Here is a 20,094-nt window from a genome sequence, read left to right as displayed (position 1 = left end):
TTTTACCTCCGATACCTTAGCCAGCTATTTTTCGTCTAGTTAAAGACTATTCAAAAACACTCATGAAAAAGTATAAATTTTTTATAGCTACCTGTTGCATTTTTCCTTAACAATAGTGTTTTATTAACATATGGACAACGTCATCAATCTTAGTTGGAAAATCCAGACTCAGACAATTTCAATCCCTCCGCGCCCCCCCCCCCCCCCACCCACAGATTATAAACAGAATACTTGCCCTAGCACGTAAGATGCTAGCTCTTCTTTAACTAGCTGACTGTTCAGACTAGCGGATCTTTTTCCAAGAACATCTGGGGAGTCAAAGAGTTCAACTGACAGAACATTATCTTGTGATATACCTCCAAAACAGATAAAGATAAAGCTTAATTTAAAAAGTGCCCAGTAACTACAACACTGAGAAAGTTAGTTGTCTGAGGGGTGAGAGAGGGTGTACAGTTGGGTAGAGGCAGGTAGAAGACTGAAAAATTAAAATCTACCAAGGTCTGATCTGCAAAATAAAAAACACATCCAGTTTTAATGCAAATTCTTTAGACAGTCCCAACTTTATAACCATATCCATTAAGGATTTTTTTTTGGTGGTTTCTACACCTCAACAACATTATGGCCAAACAGCCAACTATTGCTCAAAGCTTCAATTATTAGGCAGTTTCCAAATTAATTTTTTGGTATTGACTTATATAAGAATTCCTATCTCACATAAATAAAGTTACACTTAGCAAAAACCAATAATGGTAAAAATCCCACGGAACAGACATGATGTGAAATTCAGCAGCACGTAGTGTTGGCCTGTTTCAGAGGAGCTGTTCACCCGAACTTCCTACTGTGGATAGTGGAAGCCATGAATACTAAGCATCTCTGAAATCAAACCCTACACATTAATGCAAACCAGTGTTTACACCAGTTAACACTCACATTGTCCACATGGAACTGAAGGCATAAATGGTGTTATAATTTGGCTTTCAAGTCTATAAAGTTTCATTCCAATTACGTTACATTTGGAAACTCTCAGCCAATCACGTTACTTACTGCAAATATGAATGTACTTTGGTAAAAGGGCAGATCTATCAGCAAACTTGAGGGGGAGTAATCATAACAGAGTGGATTTACCTCATTTAACATATGAAAGTATTTACTTTATTTGATATGTGATGATCTGAATATGCACAAGTATTATTTTTAATTTAACAATATTAGTTATGTAATAGACACACTATTGATAACTTACTAATGACTGAGCACAGCATAAATTTATCTTGAGTCATTTCTTCAAATCTTTCCTTTGCTTCTCTACTCCATTCATTTCCTCCTTTATAGGGTTCAATATGAGCCAGCTTGCTCCTGATGGCCTAAATAATTAATCAGATTAGATACCTGTTGTCACATATCCACAGTATCCATTTAGGGCCAAATCCTTGTCATAAAAGTGAGCAGGAAGGCATAAGGAACCCGCTTACTAGCCAGTGTAGGCTAAACATATCATGGGTTTCAGTGCAAGGAGAAAGGCTGCCACAGGGAGGTTAGCACCCCTCATTCTGCACAGGTGGGTAAAAAATGGGCACAACTTTCACCTCACTGTGTTGATTTAAATAGAATTAGTGGACTTACTGAGTCAGGGTCATGGCAAAACACTAACAAATTATCCATTCTTTGGATTTTTGAGTATAGAGATCTTGGCCTGCATAGTCCTATGGCAAACCTGCTAGAAAATTCATGCCAAAGGCTGGAGAGTTCAGAAACATAAAAAATAGGATATGCAAAAGAAAAAGGATAAAGGCGGCATTTTGAAATTGAACGATTACGCAAAACAAACAAAACTTACTGAAGTCCCTTTTACAGAGATGATATCGTTAGTCTCAAACAATCCTCCTTAGTGGGGGGAAAAAGTGTTAGTTCTGTTGCTGAATTCTGAACCAACCCTGTGAGTTGGTGTTTACTTTTCCAGCTTTGGACAAGACAGTGTGTGGGGGGGAAGGAGGAGGGGAAGAGGAGAGAAGAAGGGGGAAAAAGAGATACAACATTAAAGTTGGGGGAAGAAAAGACCGTTACATTTTTTGTAACTGGTGTTCTTCGAGATATGTTGCTCATGTCCATTCCATTCTAGGTATGTGCGCTTGCCACATGCACCAGTGCTGGAAGATTTTCCCTCAGTAGTATCCGTAGGGGATCGGCTCTGGCAATCTCTGGAGTGGTGCGCATATGCTGCGGTATAAGGGGTGCCGCCAGCTCCTCTCACCCTCAGTTTCTTCTTGCTGGGAACTCCAACAGTGGGAAAAGGAGGGCGGGTCATGGAACGGACATAAGCAACACATCTCAAAGAACACCACCTACGAAAAAAGGTAACTCTTTTCTTCTTCGAGTGCTTGCTCATGTCCATTCCATTTTAGGCGACTCCCAAGCAGTACCACCAGAGACAGGTAGGAGTTCATGGACGTACAGACTGCAACACAGCCCTGCTGAACCCAGCGTCATCTCTGGCCTGCTGGGTGATGGCATAATGCATGGTAAACGTGTGCACCGAAGACCACGTCACGGCCTGCAGATGTCCTGGATAGGGACATGGGCTAGGAAGTCCGCCGAGGATCCCTGCGCTCTGGTCGAGTGGGTTTCACAATCAACGGCGGCTGGGTCTGAGCCATCTCATAGCAGGTACGGATGCAAGGAGGTGATTCAGTTTGAGATCGTCTGAGAGGACAGAGGAAGGCCTTTCATTCTTTCCGCTGTTGCTACGAAGAGCTGAGTCGATCTGCGGAATGGTTTGGTGTGCTTCAGATAGAAAGCCAACACGCGTCAAACAACCAACGCGTGTAGCCGCCTCTCCTCGCTAGAGGAGTGCGGTTTGGGGCAGAACACCGGGAGGAAGATGTCCTGGTTGACAAGAAAGGAGGACACCACCTTGGGCAGAAAAGCCAGATGGGGCCGCAGTTGTACCTTGTCTTTGTAAAAGATGGCATATGGTGGCTCCAACATGATGGCCCTCAGTTCAGAGACCCTCCTCGCTGAGGAGGTGACCACCAGAAAAGCCAACATCCATGAGAGATGAGAGAGGGAGCATGAGGCCAAAGGCTCAAAGGGAAGGTCAGTGAGCCTCAAGAGGACCAGGTTGAGATCCCATTGGGGAACAAGGTCTCTGATCGGTGGAAAAAGCCTTTCCAGGCACTTCAGGAACCTGACCGTCATGTCATGTGAAAACACTGACTGACCTTGAACATGTGGGTGGAACGCCGATATGGCCACCAAAAGGACATTGATGGAGGAGAAAGCGAGGCTCTGATTCTTCAACTGGAGCAGGTAATCCAGGGTGGATTGGGGAGACGACTGGGTTGGACAGATACCCCGCTCCGCCGCCCAGCAGGAGAACCACTTCCATTTAGCCAGGTATGTAGCTCTAGTTAAGGGCTTCCTACTTTCCAAGAGAATCTGCTGCACCTGACTGGAGCAGGCCCACCCCTCTGGGTTTAGCCACGCAGCAGCCAAGCCAAAAGGTGAAGCGGGGCAAGGTTCGGGTGCAGGAGCCGACCGTGGTCCTGGGACAGGAGATCCGGGCGTTTGGGCAGTGGCCACAGAGTGGTCCATGAGTGTGCCATACCACTGTTGACAAGGCCACGCTAGGGCAACCATGACCTTGTCCCTCTTGATCTTTGACAGGACTCTGCTGATAAGAGGGTATAGTAAGAAGAGGGCCTGAAACATAAGCCCATGTAAGCAGGCTCTGCTCACAGAATCTGGCAAGAACAGGGCTGATATTGCAGAAACATATTCCGAAAAGATGCGAGGCACAAAGCACTCACACAAGCACATTCCAGGAGGGTGGTACCAGAACACCTCGATACCAGTACATTCCCCAAAGATAACAGGAAAATGCTGGCCCATCTTAAGGATAAGGTCAGGATGACAGCATGATGAATAGAAATGTTTTGATCAAATCAACACGTACAAGGCAATGGGTGGCACCCTGATACGTCAGGGGCAATACGTAATTTGTTTGTATCTGTGTATCAAGATGTATCTCAGAGGGAGTGTCTTTGGTCAGCCTAGGGAGCAGTGGAAAGTCCCACCACTGACTGAGCTGCATCCATTGTCATGGGCATACATGTCTTAGTATCCTCGTAGAGTCCGCCAGGTGCTATTACCGTGCTTTGTCAACAATAAACCTGGCCAGGCACCTTCTCATCTTAACAGATTTTGTGGTCATTGTGCAGTTTGCTCGAGGTCTGCTGTGCCAGCTATCTGTGCAGAGCTGGAACAGCACACAGGGAGAACACACACAGCCGAACATCTGACGACAGAGGGATTGGCGGGAAAGCATGCAGCAGAGCCTCTGCCCACGACAGGAGAAACGCGTCTGAAAGGGCACCCTCGCCTAGACTCTGCAGGGAGCAGAAACACTGACATTTCTTGTTCCGTTTGGTGGCAAACAGGTCCACTCGGGGAGCTCCCCACCTGCGGAAGATCATCCATGCGACCTCGAGATGGAGCACCCATTCATGGTGAGAGCAAAAGGACCTGCTGAGGTGGTCCGCCAGTGTGTTGTGAATGCCAGGGAAATGTGCTGCCTTCATGTGGATTCCATGCTGGATACAGAAATCCCACAGACGGATGGCTTCCTGACAAAGAGCCGATAATCATGCGCTCCCTTGTCCACACAGAACATGGAGGCTGTGTTGTCTGTCAGGACTCACAGCGCTTGACCCGACAACTGGGGGAGGAAGACCCCGCAAGCTAGGCGGATGGCCCTGAGCTCTTTGGCTTTTATGTGCAGTGCACACTCCTCTGGGAACCAAGTTCCTTGGGTCCACATTGTCCCGAGATGTGCACCCTGTCTGAGGCATCCGATAGCAGCGAGACCTCGGGCCGAGGATTTGCAAATGGCACTCCTGCCATCACCCCCTTTGGGTTGGGCCACCACTTTAGGGAGGTAAATACGCTGCATGGGATCGCAACAACCTTGTCCAAGTGATCGCTGGACGGGGAGTAGGCCTTTGCCAGCCACAGCTGGAGGGGCCACATTTTGAGGCTTGCTTGGTGGACCACATAGGTGCACGCTGCCATGAGGCCTAGAAGCCTGACAGACTCTTCCTGTGGTGATCTGGTGCATGAAGAGGTGGGTCATTAGCTTTGACATCGATTCAAACCTGTCCTGTGGTAGAAACACCCTGGTGTCAGTAGAGTCTAGCACCGCGTGGATGAACTCTATCCTCTGGACCGGGAAGAACGTGGACTTTTGGTCGTTTATCAACACGCCCAGAGGTTGGCACGAATCCTGCAGCACTTTGACACTGCGCTGGACTTGGAGCGGGCCTTGACGAGCCAGTCGTCGAGGGACAGGTAGATCTGGATACCCCGACATCTCAGGTAAGTGGCCACCACGGACATGCATTTGGTGAACACCCTTGGGGCCGTTGCAAGGCCAAAGGGAAGCACTATAAACTGGTAGTGAGCTGCCCCCACCAGGAAACATCTGTGCCCTTGGAATATTGATATACGAAAATAGGCATCCTTCAAATCGACAGCGGCATACCAGTCTCCCAGATCCAGGGGAGGGATGATGGAGGTCAGGGAGACCATGCAAAACTTCAACATCTTGAGATATCTATTGAGGTCCCACTGGTCCAGAATGGGGCAGAAACTGCCTTTGGCCTTCGGAATGAGAAAATACTGGGAATAGAACCCCTTTCCCCTTTCGATAAACAGGGACTTCCTCCACAGCCGCGACTTGTAGAAGGGCCTGTACCTCCTGTCTGAGCAGCTGCTTGTGAGAAGGGTCCCTGAAGAGGGACAGGGGAGGGAGGGAGGGTAGAAATAAACTGCCGGGTATACCCCACTGCCACAGTGCTGAGGACCCACCGGTCCGTAGTTATTGCGGTCCAAGTGGGGAGGAAAAAAGAAAGGTGGTTGGCAAAACAAAGAGGGGGAGGATCCAGTTCACAGACTGGGATGTCGCCTTTGGGCGCACCCTCAAAATGCCCGCTTGTTCCCTCGAGGGAAGCAGGATGAACCTGACTGCGAGGCTGAGCCAGATTGGTGGCCCTGGTGGCATGTGTAGCCCTTGCCCTTCTTATGATAGGGCTCCGATCTCACCTGACTGGGAGGTCTATGAGGTTGCTGTGGCTTGAACCTCTTTCTAGCAGGGGCTGGCATATAGACACCAAGGGACCGAAGGGTAGCCCATGTAATTTTGTGTCTGTTTGCTCCACAAACAGGGCCAGGCCGTCAAAGGGGAGGTCCTGTAGTGAGAGCTGGAGTTCTGTGGCCAGCCCAGAAGACATCGGCCACAATGCCCGCTTCATCACCACCACCGTGGCCATGGACTTCGTGGGTGAGTCTGATGCATCTGATGCGGTCTGGAGGAAGGCCCTTGCCACCATTTTCCTCTTCTCAAGGATAGCCAGGAACTCCATCTTGGACTCCTCGGGTAGCACGTATGCGAACTTGGTGATAGACTGCCAAACATTAAAATCATATCTGCCCAGGAGGGCCTGGTGATTAGCCACTCTGACCTGGAGGCTGGCAGATGAATAAACCTTCCTCCCAAACAAGTCAAGCCTCTTGCCATCTTTATTCTTGGGAGTAGGGCCGGGTTGTCCCTGTCTCTCTCTCTCGTTGACCGCAGATACCATGAGGGAGTTTGGGGCAGGGTGAGTGTACAAATATTCAGGTCTCGTAGCAGGGACATAGTACTTCCTCTCTGCCTGCTTGGAAATGGGCAGGAGGGAGGAAGGGGTTTGCCAGAGGGCTTTGATCAGCTTTACCATCCCCTCATGTACAGGAAGAGCCACCCTGGACAGAGCTACCATGGCCAGGATGTCGAACAGGCCATTGGAGGGTTCCGCTAACTCCTCCACCTGTAAGCCCAGGCTGGCTACCACCCTCTTAAACAGCTCCTGGTGTGCCATAGCTTCGTCCAGAGACATCGACTAGGATAGTCCTGCCATTGCCTCATCGGGCAAGGACGATGATGAGGCGGGGGGAAGGGTGGGTGCAACTTCCACCTCTGGATTAGTCTCCTCCCCAGTAGAAGGCTCCTGGGCACCGCGCTCTGACCCCACGTCCGATGCTGGGGGAGGGTGGGAGATGGTCACCGATTTCCTGACTGAACCGCCTGACACAGAACACTGGACGAGTGTCTGCGGAACCCCTATGGGTTCCAGAACTGCCATGGTGGAGACCACTGGCCCTGGGGCCAAGCACCGGCTGGAAATACCAGAGCAGCTCCTCCGTGCTTGGCTGAGAGCAACTGTCTCAAAGGGCCTGAGGCCTCTTCCTCTTCGTCTGAAGAGGGTGAGCGACACCTCAGGGACCACCGTGGTGCTGATGAGGCTTCAGAGTCCTCCTCCTGTTGCCTTCCATGCCACTCACTACAGGAGGACCGGTACCGGGTCTCAGAGTCTCGACGACGGCTGCTCGGAGCTTGGCGGATCAACGGTGGGTATTTGGCAATCGACGCCTAGAGCTCCTCGAGCAGTACCGATGGTCTGGCGATTAGGAACATGATGGCAACGAGCGACACCTAGACGAAGTCGATTGGTACCGCAGATGCGGCGATGTCCCCCTCGATGCCAGGGATCTGCCACGTTCTGGCTCCACTGGGGACCTGTGCCCTGGGGAGTGATGTCTTCTGTCTGGAGACTGGTGTGCCTCAGTCCCATGCCGGCTCTTGGGCGAGCGGTGCCATCCCATGGGGAACTGATACCGTGAGTCCTCCCACGAATGATGCCGGGATCTCCGGTCACTCTGCGCAGGTCAGAAGCGCGTCCCCAGGGAGCAACGCTTTGACGTTGATCACCAATTGTGCTAGGAACCAATGCCGCACTGACGGGGACCGCGGTGCAGGTCCCAGTGCTGGCTAACCCTTAGAGACAACCATGCTGGAGCAAGGTGTTGGTGGCACCCGCAAAGACAATGTCTTTGGCTGCCTGGAAGGCCTCCAAGGTGTATAGAGCTTCAAAGAGCTGAAGACCTTTTCCACTAGATGGAGTGGGCTGTGGGTCCATTGGAGGTCTGGCTGGGGATGCCCGTCCCTCAGGGTCTGTGCTCCTCCGCAGCCTTCGCCCTCACCCCACGTGGAGCTGGGGAGTGCCCTCTGTCCTGGTGCTTTTTAGGCCTCTTCACCAGTACTGGGACTGGCGTCAGGAACTTGGTGCCGAAGGCGCACTTCGCACCAATGCACTCGATGACTTTGGCGGCTCGGAGACTAGCCCAAGGGCCAACTCCACAAGGAGCACTCTCAACCTTATGTCCCACTCCTTTTTGGTTCTTGGCTTGAAGCTCTTGCAGAGTCGACACTTGTCACTGATGTGGGCTTCACCCAGACACTTCAAGCAGTTTTGATGCGGGTCGCTAATCAGCATGGGCTTTGGACAGCGCTCACACGGCTTAAAGCCCGGGGAACGGGGCATGCCCTGGCCCTGGGCAAAGTCCCAATAGGGGACTAAGTTAACTACTACTACTACTAAAACACAAAAGAACCACTTAAGCAACTATTTACACACTATGCAGAAGAAAACCACTGGGTAACGTAACGCTTGCTGAGGCAAGGAGCAGTTCCAGCACTGTCACTGGCGGTAAGAAGGAACTGAGGGAGGGGGGAGCCAGTGGCGCGCCTTAGACTGCAGCATATGCACGCCACTCTAGAGGGTGCCAGAGACGGTCCCCTACGGATAAACTTCCAGCACCGGTGCATGTGACGAACACACACACCTACAATGGAATGGACATGAGCAAGCACTTGAAGAACAGGTTTGGGTTGTTTTTTTTTTTTTAAACACATTCTTAGGATGCAAGTCAGTCAGTCATGGACAGACATCCAGGGCTGGCAGGTTGGCCATGACAGCTGTTGCTCTGGACCCCCACTCACTTCTCTGGTCTGGGACATCACGTGGCTAATCTGGGCAGATTCCCACTCTCTCACCAGTCCTGGGCATATCTGGCTAGGCTGGCCAGTCTCATCTTGTCATGCTGGAATAGTTGGTCTCCGGATCAAGTCAAAAGCAAAGAGAGGATAGATGAAAGATAGTGAGGAAAGGGAAGACAGAGCAGGATCTCATAAGTATCACTCTGAGGTCCCCACTGGTCCAGCAGTAATGGTCAGGTTTCCCCACTGATGCATTGAGATCTAAGTGTCACGATGACTGAGGATCACCAATGAAGAACGGAGTCTCTGCAGTGAAGCAGAGGCTATTGGCCTTTCCTGAGGGAATCCTCCAGGAGTCAATTCCACCATTTTGATCCCCAAAGTCTCTCTTTTTAAGGGCCCCAAAGGCAGCAATGTGCAAAATAGCTCATCACCTCATTTTTTTGTCAGCCTAATTTCTAACACACCAATTTTGTTCCATTAATTTCCAATTCCATTCTCCTCTTGTTTACAAACAACCTTCACAGTCCTTTAGTTATATCAGTAGCCCTTTTTGTATGTACTAACCAAGTCTGTCTTTCATTTGTACCTTTTTCTATCAATAGTTATGGTTATAGGTTATTGTAACATTTTAATGAACTTTCAGCCACTTTACAGCAATTAAGTTCACAATTGGGGTAGGCTCCCTAGACCTCAAATATTGCAACAAGCCCCCACCCTGCTGAGCTGGCATGGAGAACAAAGAAATCTATTAGATAAAAGGGTTGCAAAAGGAGGATCCAGGACCAAATTGTGCCTCAGAGTCAAAAGCTGATTTCCTAAGCACTTTTTCCTTACCTAAATTCTCATCTACAGGGTAATATGCATATCTAACTACTACTTTCCGGGAGTCTTGAGTATTTCTGCAACACTTTATTACAAGAGATTTTTCTTTTTATGTACTTCAATGAAGTCTATTATTTCCCTATTAAGTGCCTGGTGATCGTGATTACCTTGGGATCCTCAATGGCTTTATCTTTTTTTAGTTATTACTATTATCATAGGTTTAGTCTAGGAAATACATTGTGAGAGGCAATGAAAGCTTGTTTATATACATATAAAACTTCTATGGGTGTAAGCTACATGAGTTTGTTCAGTTTCTTTTAGATGAAACAGCCTCAAAAGGTCAGAAGAACATACACATCTTTTCTTATAAACTACAAAATTAAATTCTCTGCAATTTTTCAGACTGATCCAAGACTATACCTCATAATCATCAACACTGCAAGATGTAACCAAAGCTCTTACTGTTCTTTAAGTTCAATGAATAAGTAAACATAAAACTAAACAGGATAACATTGTTAGAAGAAGATCATGACTCAGGCTGATTAAATTATGATAATTCTTGCCAGAGGCAATTCCCTTTTACAGTGATTTTAATAGCAAGAAATGACTGACTTAACAGTCATTAAATGGTCTAGGGAGAAAAATAAAGATATTAATATTTGTTCTTGAAAATGAATTCAAACTGTAATGAAAATGGTCTTCTGACCTTTTGAGGATGAATCTAGAAGTTTTATATGTATATAAACAAGCTTTCATTGCCTCCCACAATGGATCTCCTACAGGGAAAGGATATAACCCCCGTAATAAACCTATGATAATAGTTATAACTAAGAAAAGATAAAGTCATTGAGGATTCCATGGTAATCACGATTACCAGACACTTCTTATAAAAATAATCAACTTCAATAAAAGTAAATAAAGGAAAATTTGTTGTAATTAAGCACTACAGAAATACTCAGACTCCTGGAAAGTAGTGACATGAAGTCCCTCCAGTCTGGACTTAGGTGCTGAGAGGGGAGGGGCTTAGGAGAAATATGTGATCACATAATTAAAGATTGTATCAATGCACACACACACACACAAATGAGCCAATTTAAGGTTGTATTAGCAACCTTAATTCTGGCATTTCCTAATTTTTGAATGATTGCCTTGGCAACCTTCTGTTCTTTTGTTTTTTGTATGTAATTTATGGTTTTATCCCACAATTCTCGATCATTTGAACGAGTGGAGTAGCAGATAGCAGTAGAAGGCTGTTATCTTCTGCACGGACCTGCCACTTGAGGGGGATGGAGAGAGAGACAGTTTGCCAGTGGGTTTCACAGCTATTTCTAGATAGCAGAGGAATGCGGAGACTCAGGAAAGGACAGTTACCTGTTCCATAACTGGCATTCTTCGAGATGTGTTGCTCCTGTCTATTCCACAGTAGGTGTGCGTGCTCGCCACGTGCACCAGTGCCGGAAGTTTTTCCCTTAGCAGTACCCGTACTGGGGGAGCACCGCGGCGACCCCTGGAGTGGCGCCTGTATATCACGCTATAAGGGGAGCCACGGGCTCCTCCCACCCTTGGTTCCTTCTTGCCGGACAGCTCCGACAGAGGGGAAAGAGGGCAGGGTGTGAAATAGACAGGAGCAACACATCTCGAAGAATGCCAGTTACGGAACAGGTAACTGTCCTTTCTTCTTCGAGTGATTGCTCCTGTGTATTCCACAGTAGGTGATTCCAAGCAATATGTGCTGGAGGTGGGTAGGAGTTCACGAAGGTTCGGGATGAAGTACCGCCCTGCCGAACCCGGCGTCATCCCTAGACTGGGAGATGATCGCGTAATGCGAAGTAAATGTGTGAACTGAGGCCCAAGTGGCCACCCTACAAATGTCCTGGATGGGGACATGGGCGACGTAGGCAGCTGATGAGGCCTGAGCGCTTGTAGAGTGTGCCCTGACAATTGGTGGTGGGGGAACCCCTGCCAGATCATAGCACGTGCATATGCACGAGGTGATCCAGCGGGAAAGACACTGGGTGGAGATAGGCTGCCCCTTTGCCCGCTCGGCCGAGGCAATAAAGAGTTGAGAGGATTTCCGGAACGGCTTAGTCCAATCCAGATAAAAAGCCAACGCCCTACGCACATCAAGCATGTGGAGGTGGCATTCCTGGTTGGAGGAGTGGGGCTTAGGACAGAGCACGGGGAGGAAGATGCTCTGCTCCATATGGAAGGCGGAGACCACCTTCGGGAGGAACGTCGGGTGTGGGCAGAGCTGGACTTTATCCCTATGAAAAACAGTATAGGGGGGTTCTGAGGTTAAGGCCCTGAGCTCTGAGACACGTCGGGTCGACGTGATCGCCACAAGGAAGGCCACTTTCCACAAGAGGTGCGACCAGGAACACGTGGTCAGCGGTTCAAAGGGGGACCCCATGAGACGGGACAAGACCAGGTTGAGGTCTCATTGCAGCACGGGGGGGCCTAGCGTATGGGAACGAATGGTCAAGGCCCTTCAGGAAACGGGAAGTCATCGAGTGGGAGAAGACCAAGTGGCCATATCGGGTGAAAGGCCGATATGGCCGCCAGGTGCACCCTGACCGAGGCAGGTGCCAGTCCCTGGGCCCTAAAGGATAAGAGGTAGTCCAGGATGAACTGGAGAGGTGCAGCGGAGGGGGACACACCCCGCTCACTCGCCCACCTGGTGAACCTGGACCACTTTGCCACGTACGTCTGACGCGTGGACGGCTTCCTGCTTTCCAGGAGGACTCGCCTTACCTGCTCCGAACACCTATTCTCCTCCTCATTCAGCCACGGAGCAGCCACGCTGTTAGGTGGAGCATGGCCAGATTGGGATGAAGGAGGTGCCCCCCATCCTGGGAGAGGAGCTCCGGGCGGAGCAGCAGCGCCCTCAGGGGGGCCGCTAAGAGGCGTAGGAGGGGCCCGTACCAGTACTGGCGGGCCCACGCCGGGGCTATGAGAATGACTTTCCATTTGTCCACTTTCACCTTCTGAAGAACCTTGGTGATGAGAGGGAACGGGGAAATGGCATAGAGGAGCTGTCCCGACCAGCTCAGGAGGAATGCATCGGAGATCGCGCATTCCCCCACCCCTCCCCTGGAGCAGAACCGGGGGCAATGCCGGTTCTGACGGGTTGCAAACAGGTCGATCTGGGGAGCTCCCCACTCTTGGAAGAGCCGGTAAACAACCTCTGAGTGGAGCGACCACTCGTACTGGGGGGAGAAGACCCTGCTGAGGCAGTCCACTTGCGTATTGCGGACACCCAGGAGGTGAGCCGCCCTCAGGGAGATATCGTGGGCTATACAGAACTCCCACAGGTTCAGGGCTTCCCATCAGAGGGCTAGGGAGCGAGTCCCACCTTGCCTGTTGATATAGAACATGGCGGCAGTGTGGTCCATGAGGACTCTGACCACCTTGCCACAAAGGTGTGTGAGGAAAGCCACGCACGCCAATCGTACCGCCCTGAGCTCCTTGACATTTATGTGAAGGGGCAAGTCCGGGGTCGACCACGTTCCCTGGGTTTGCACGTCCCCCGTGTGGGCTCCCCAGCCGAGGTCCGAAGCATCGGACATCAGATCTATGGACGGGTTGGCATCCCTGAAGGGAGCCCCTTGCAGCATATTGCTTGGGGAGGACCACCATAGGAAGGAACCCAGTATAGGGGACGGAACTGTGAGAACCTTGTCCAGACCGTCCCCGCGCTTGGGAGAACTGGAAGGCCAGCCATATCTGGAGGGTCCTCATACAGAGTCTGGCATGGCAGACCACATAAGTGCACGCCACCATGTGTCCCAGAATCCAAAGACACGCCCTCGCCTTAGTCACTGGGAAGGTTGTGACCGAGGCGATGAGACCCCTTAGGGTCTCAAACCTGTCCAGGGGAAGAGAGGCTGTGGCCCTGGAGGAGTCCAGCAGGGCCCCAATGAACTCTATGTGCTGAACGGGCACTAATGTGGATTTGGTCTCGTTCACGACCAGGCCTAGATCGGCGCACGTCGAGAGGAGCAGCTCCATGTGGGACTCCACTTCAAAACGAGACTCCCCCTTGAGGAGCCAATTATCCAGGTAAGGGAAGATTTGTACCCCCTCCCACCTGAGGTAGGCCGCCACCACGGACTTAGATTTCGTGAAGACTCTGGGAGCCGTAGATAGGCCAAAGGAGAGGACCGCAAATTGGTAGTGGTCCATCCCTACCATGAATCGGAGGAAGCGTCTGTGCTCCTCAAAAATATGGACGTGAAAGTACCCATCCTGAAGATCCAGGGCCGCGTACCAGTCCCCCGGGTCCAGGGAGGGGATAATAGAGGCCAGGGACACCATGCGGAACTTGGAACGGGTTAGGAACCTGTTACGGTCACGCAGATCCAGAATAGGCCTGAGACACTCTTTCACCTTCGGGATCAGGAAGTATCAGGAGTAGAAACCTTTGCCCTGGAACTGAACCGGTACCCTTTCCACCGCCCCCAGGTGAAGCAGCCGATCCACCTCCTGTCGCAGGAGGCGGACGTGGTCCGGATCCCCCGGGGCCATCATGGAGGGCGGGTGATTTGGCGAGGGTGAGTTGAACTGCAACACGTAGCCCTTGGAAATGGTACTGAGGACCCACTGGTCCAAAGTTATGCGGGACCAAGCCCCAAGGAAGGCAGACAATCGGTTGCAGAACACAAACGCTTCTGGTCTCTGGGTCTTTTGTACAGAGGCTCATATCTGCTCCTCGCAGGTTGAGCTGCCGGAAGCGATTTGGCCTTGTCCTTAGCTGGAGGGACGTAGAGGCCCAAGGTCTGCAAGGTGGTGCGGGAATCTTTCATCCCATGCAGCCTGACATCCGTCTGGTACGCAAAGAGTGCCTTGCCATTGAACGTGAGGTCCTGCATCAGAGATTGGGCCTCCGTCAACAGCCCAGACAACAGGAGCCATGACGCCCTGCGCATGGTGACAGTGGAAGCCATCGAGCAGGCCGCCGTGTCAGCAGCATCAGACGCCACTTGCAAGGCCGCTTTAGCCACCGCCGACCCCTCTTCCACCAGAGCCTTGAAGTCCTTCCTGTCCCGGTCCAGGAGGAGGAGCTCAAATTTAGGCAGAGACTCCCACAGGTTGAAGTTGTACCTGCTCAGTAAGGCCTGGTGGTTGGCTACCCAAAGCTGGAAACTAGCCGACGAATAAAATCTTCTGCCAAAGGAGTCCAGTCTCCTGGAGTCTTTGTTTTTGGGGGTGGGCGTGGGCTGGCCCTGATGCTTTCTGTGGTTTATCGATTCCACTGCGAGCGAGTTGGGTGCCGGGTGAGAATAGAGATATTCATGGTCCTTCGCCGGCACACAGTATTTCCTCTCGGCCTTTTTTGAGATTGGGGCCAAGGAGGCGGGAGTTTGTCACAGCGAGTTCGAAATGTTGGCAATACCTTGGTGCAGAGGTGGGGCCATGCGGCCCGGTGCCGAGGGGGACAGGATGTTAAACAGGGAATCAGACGGACCCTCCATCTCCTCGGCCTGCAGCTGGAGGTTGGATGCCACCCGCTTTAGCAGGTCCTGGTGAGCCTTAAAGTCCTCCTGCGGGACCGATGGCGGAGGCGCCGCTATGGTGTTGTCCGGTGCTGGAGAGAGGGCCCGCACGGAGCCGGGTGCCTCGGTCGGTGCCAGGACGTCAAGGCCGAGGTCAGAGTCCTGGCACGGGTCTGCCGACTCATGCCCCGCCGACTTGTCCCGTGGGCGGCCGGAGGAGGCAGATGGAACCTGGGATGCGCCGGCGACCGAATGGACCTCCGTTTGGGCTGGCACCGATGGCCACGGTGCCCACTGGCACCACTGCCCTTGCCACGGGGTTCCCTGCCATTGGCTCGGCTGAGCGCGCGATGGCAATGTGTGTCCCGGTGGAACGGCGCGTACCAAGGATGGGTAGACGGGTGCCGAGGCCGAGGTCGCCGAAGAACGCTCAGTGCCTCGGGAGCGGTAGGAGTGGCGTCTGTGACGTCGTCTCCCTCGGGACCGGGATCTCAACGTCGATGAGCGGTACCCACATGACGAACTGCTTCGGTACCCGTGACGGCGACGTGAAGCCCGGTGCCCTGACACCGAGGTGCCCCGAGGGGAGCCTCTGGCGTGATGTCCAGATGAGTGGGAGCTGGAATGGGAACGCCGACATCTGTCCCATCGAGAGCGGCTCCAGTACCCATGCCTCGCAGGTGAGTGTTCCCGGTGCCTCTCTCGGTGCCTACGCCCGCTGGCAGGCGGCACAGAGAGTTCTCGCGACTCCCATCTCGACGGCGGCCTGGACGGTCTGGCCGGCGTAGAGGGTGACTGGGAGCTGTCAGAAGAGCAGCCGCTGTGCGCCGAGCGGTGCAGGGAGCGATCCTCGGAGAGGGAACTGCAGCTGCCCGGAGAGGTCTGGTGGGCACCTAAAGGAGGCTTGCCTCGCGGCCTACGGCCCGTACCTGTTTGTCTCTGCCTATCCCGAGCTCGCAATGTCCTTCGCAGCCTGCACCGCCTCCAGCATGGACGGCATCCGTACCGGTGGGGATGGCTGGGCCAACAGTACCGGGCTGCTCCGCTCCATGTGAGTCGGAGCTCTTGAGCCTGGGGGGGATCGAGGGCTGCCCAGCACGGGACCAGCTTCCCCCTTATCCTTATTGTGGCGTCGTTGCGAGGCCGGGCCCTTCCCTTGCTTTTTGGAGGGAGAGTGGCGCCGATTGGTCGAAGGGGCCTCGCTACGTACTGATGACGCGGCGGCCAGCACCGAGTCCGATCTGCGTACCGGCGTTGGGGTCAGCACCGACTCCATCAGGAGAGCTCGAAGTCTAAAGTCTCTCTCCTTCTTGGTCCTTGGCTTGAACGACCTGCATATCTTGCAATGGTCGCTAATGTGACTCTCACCCAGGCAGCGAAGACACTCAGCATGAGGATCGCTCCTGGGCATAGAACGGCGACAGGAGTTGCACGATTTGAAGCCACTCTAACTGAAGGACAATCCACAAACGGTACCATTAAGGTTGAGAAGAAGGGCGGCAGCAGAGCTGGAGCACAAAGTTCCGACTACCTTCACTGGCGGCAAGAAGGAACTGAGGGTGGGGGGAGCCTGTGGCTCCCCTTATAGCACGATATACAGGCCCCACTCCAGGGGTTGACGCGGTGCTTCCCCAGTACAGGTACTGCTAAGAGAAAATCTTCCGGCACCAGTGCACATGGCGAGCATGCACACCTACTGTGGAATACACAGGAGCAATGACTCGAAGAAGAAGAATGAGTTCAATTCCAGATTTGGTGGGAGAATCTGCTCTAGTGATTATAGAACCTTTTTTCCCCTTTTACTCTGCAGCCTTTTGCATCAGAGAACTTAGCTGCCAAACTCTATCAAGTCTCTATTGAGAATAAGTGCCCTGAAATTTTTCAGAGAGTCTTACAACTAAGCCAGATTTGGGCGAACTATCACAGATGTAAAAGGCATGCTAACACTTTGCCCCCCTCACCCCCGTTCCAAAGCTTGGAGGCACTAGAGCGTCTCAACAAAAGGGACATACGAATATTTTGTCACTAGCAAAACATTTCCCCCCAACCTCATTCTCAGAAACAAATCATTTTAGCTGAAACATCTCCCAAAAAGTTTTGCCTAAAAGTTTGGCAAAGGTATAGGACCCTGTTTTCAGTTGGTTGTAACACAAAGTGTTGGGCAAGCTTAACAATAGGAGTTGTTACCTGTGCACCCTATAATGGCTTAAGAGACACAAACATGAAAAAAAAAAAATCACATTTCTGTGATTTCACTCACAACTAACACCCAAAATTACTATAATTAAAAGTTAGAACATTTCCCTGTCTTCTTCCAGTTTTTTTCACATTATGTATTTGATAACACTTTGTGTATTGTCAGTTTTGCTGTTCCCCTGCATTGTCGATTTCTCCCTTGCTGAAAAGACCCTTATAAACATCAGAGAGCATAAAAACCCTTAAAAACATTTTCCTCCACCAAAATTCAGGACATATATTTAAAGAGTGCTTTAGCAGATACGGGATAATTTTCTGAAACTAGTGAAAGCAAACAAAATTGAGCTGAGTGTTGCTGTAGAACAAGTGAGGGTCTTTGAAAATTGACTTTGATATTAAAATAACATCTGAATTAATTTTAAGGCTAGTGACATAAAAAACAAATGTAAGTGCAAACTTTTCATCTCACTTGTATCCAAAGTATTTTTAAATGCTACATTATAGTGCATTTAAATAAAAAAAAAAAACCCCAAAGTTTTCTGACTTCAATAATTTGGTCTTTACTTACATTAATATCATAACAAAGGAAATCGTTGAGATTCTACTAAATTTTAAGCTTTTCAATTCATGCAAATAATAATAATAATAATAAAAACTTACCTTTTCTGGAAGGCTCAAAAACTCATCTTTAATTTTACGCATGTCTTTAAGAGTTATTTTGGCAGTGTTGCCAAAGTCAACGTATTTAACTTCAACTTCTTGATGCCCTGGCAGTCCTTCAGAAAACATTACAATATCAGGTAAACAAATCAGAAGTCGTTAACACTTGTAACTATCATCAAGTATATACTAAACATCAATGGCCAGAATTTCAAAGACAGATGTACGCATACACTGTGTATGCATAAAGTACCACATTCTGAAACAGTTTAGATCCCAAATCGGCAAAGCTGCTACAGCCTTTAACAGCCAGCCAAAATTCCCTCAAATCAAGGAAAATCACTGGGTAAAGTGTTAATAGTTGGTCCTAATACCAGCCTCTCATATTTCTTATGTACGGGGTAGGCCAGGCATGTGGATGAAAAACACTGCTTAGATAATTCCTAGCTAGCAGATGGCCCTTTGGGGATCATATCAGTGCCGAGCACAATGGGGTCCTGGTTCATGACTAGATCTCCTAGGTGCTATGGTAATACAAATAAATAAATAGTAGCTGAGATGTAATTCAGATCAGCCTCAAACAATGACAGTGGGACAAACTGGCCACCACCTGCTCCCAGTATCAGAGCACTGCAACCACAGTTTTTTTGTGGCTCTTCTATATCTGCTACACCCAGAGACTGGGCACTGAAGAAGATTGGGCTCTGTATACAATGACAATTATGATTATGTTTGTTATTGAAATTCTACTGTAAATGCATATACATGTTTTTGTTCCATCTATAATACCTTATAATATGTAAAACAAATTATTAATAGCAAATTAGCAAAACAAAAGAAAATAATATCAAATGTAGTTTATAAGGTTATAAAGTTGACTATTAGTATTGGTCTTTATTACTAACTTTTGCAGCAATAAAAATGACTATTACTTATTATTCAAGTTCCGACCAAATGCCACTTCCAATTATCTGACTGAACACCACAATTAGATAATCAGTAACTAACACACTTACCAGTAACTTTTGCTCTGTACCAAACTCCATCTTCAAACTTCGCTACACAGGTTTGGCCTTGAACAGGACAAAGAATTCCCAGATTTTCTCCATCATCATTTTTATATACTTCCTCAATTTTCTTCAGGAGATCTAAAAAGTCCAGACTTTCTATCTAAAATAATGAAACAAAAACCTAATACTACAGTAACTTACAAATCAGAATAAGCCACAGACATTCAGAATGTTTTGGGACTTGTGGCATGCAATTCCAAAAAAGAGTTTGAACTCAAAGGCCACAAAAAGCAATGACTGTCACAAAAAGTGTAAGTGTACTAACCAATGTTCAAGTTTTTGAATACTACACTGTTTAAATCTACTATCAAAGGAGATTTTGTAGGCTATTCTCTAATACCACACTTTGTGTGATGAACGTAATTGATGTAGACAGAAACAGACAGACATACCATAGAATGGTTAAATAGAGACCAAAACTTTATTAAAACAATTAACCAATAGAGATCTACCTGAGCTACTCAGCAGGAACGTTACAGTGAGGATTTAATCTAGGAACCAATGGCCCTGGGCTCTACAAACCTACGAGTATGAGGTTAATGCCCCCTCTACATCCTCAGGACCACCCAAGGATTCTGGCTGGAAGCCAGAGTTCCAAATTGTTCTCCTCCATGCAGGGGGTAGGAAAGATGAAGGGAGCCACGCACCGCGCCATTATACCCCCTTACTATGCAAAGTTGTGCTCTTGAGCCCACTGGGTTACGGACCTCACATTGGACCCTTTTTAAACCCACCAACTGCATGGAACTCACCAAAGTTGCGACAAATGTAATTTAAACCCTAAGACCAGACCTCCAAGATGCCAGATGAAAGGTGAAAAACCCCAAACAGCAGTTAGCCAATTTTGCCATAAAGGAAAAATCCCTTCCAGACCTCAAACAAAATTTGGTGATCAGCTTAGTTTCTTCGATTGTAAGAGATCTAGCTCTTTGGACAAGGGTTGGGAAATGTGGGACTGGAACAGAGACCAAAATGGCTACTC

At 49.7% G+C, this 20,094-nt stretch overlaps 1 protein-coding gene across 1 annotated transcript in view; it reads right to left on the bottom strand.

Annotated features, from left to right (window-relative positions):
* The window catches only part of RNF17 (ring finger protein 17), a 223,743-nt gene that overhangs the window by 108,467 nt on the left and 95,182 nt on the right, over positions 1–20,094 (bottom strand). Inside the window, exons 20-23 of the mRNA XM_026653404.1 lie at positions 19,059–19,212; positions 18,043–18,158; positions 1,244–1,364; positions 236–356 (exon numbers count right to left, since the gene is read on the bottom strand). Of these exons, the coding sequence (XP_026509189.1) occupies positions 236–356; positions 1,244–1,364; positions 18,043–18,158; positions 19,059–19,212 (512 nt within the window). The remainder of the gene's footprint in view (positions 1–235; positions 357–1,243; positions 1,365–18,042; positions 18,159–19,058; positions 19,213–20,094) is intronic.

Source organism: Terrapene carolina, unplaced genomic scaffold (assembly GCF_002925995.2).
Source record: "Terrapene carolina triunguis isolate 2854851 unplaced genomic scaffold, T_m_triunguis-2.0 Scaffold138, whole genome shotgun sequence".
In the NCBI taxonomy this organism is placed as follows: domain Eukaryota; kingdom Metazoa; phylum Chordata; order Testudines; family Emydidae; genus Terrapene; species Terrapene triunguis.
Note: the sequence above shows the minus strand (reverse complement) of the source record. Positions and strands in the feature narration are given on the sequence as shown.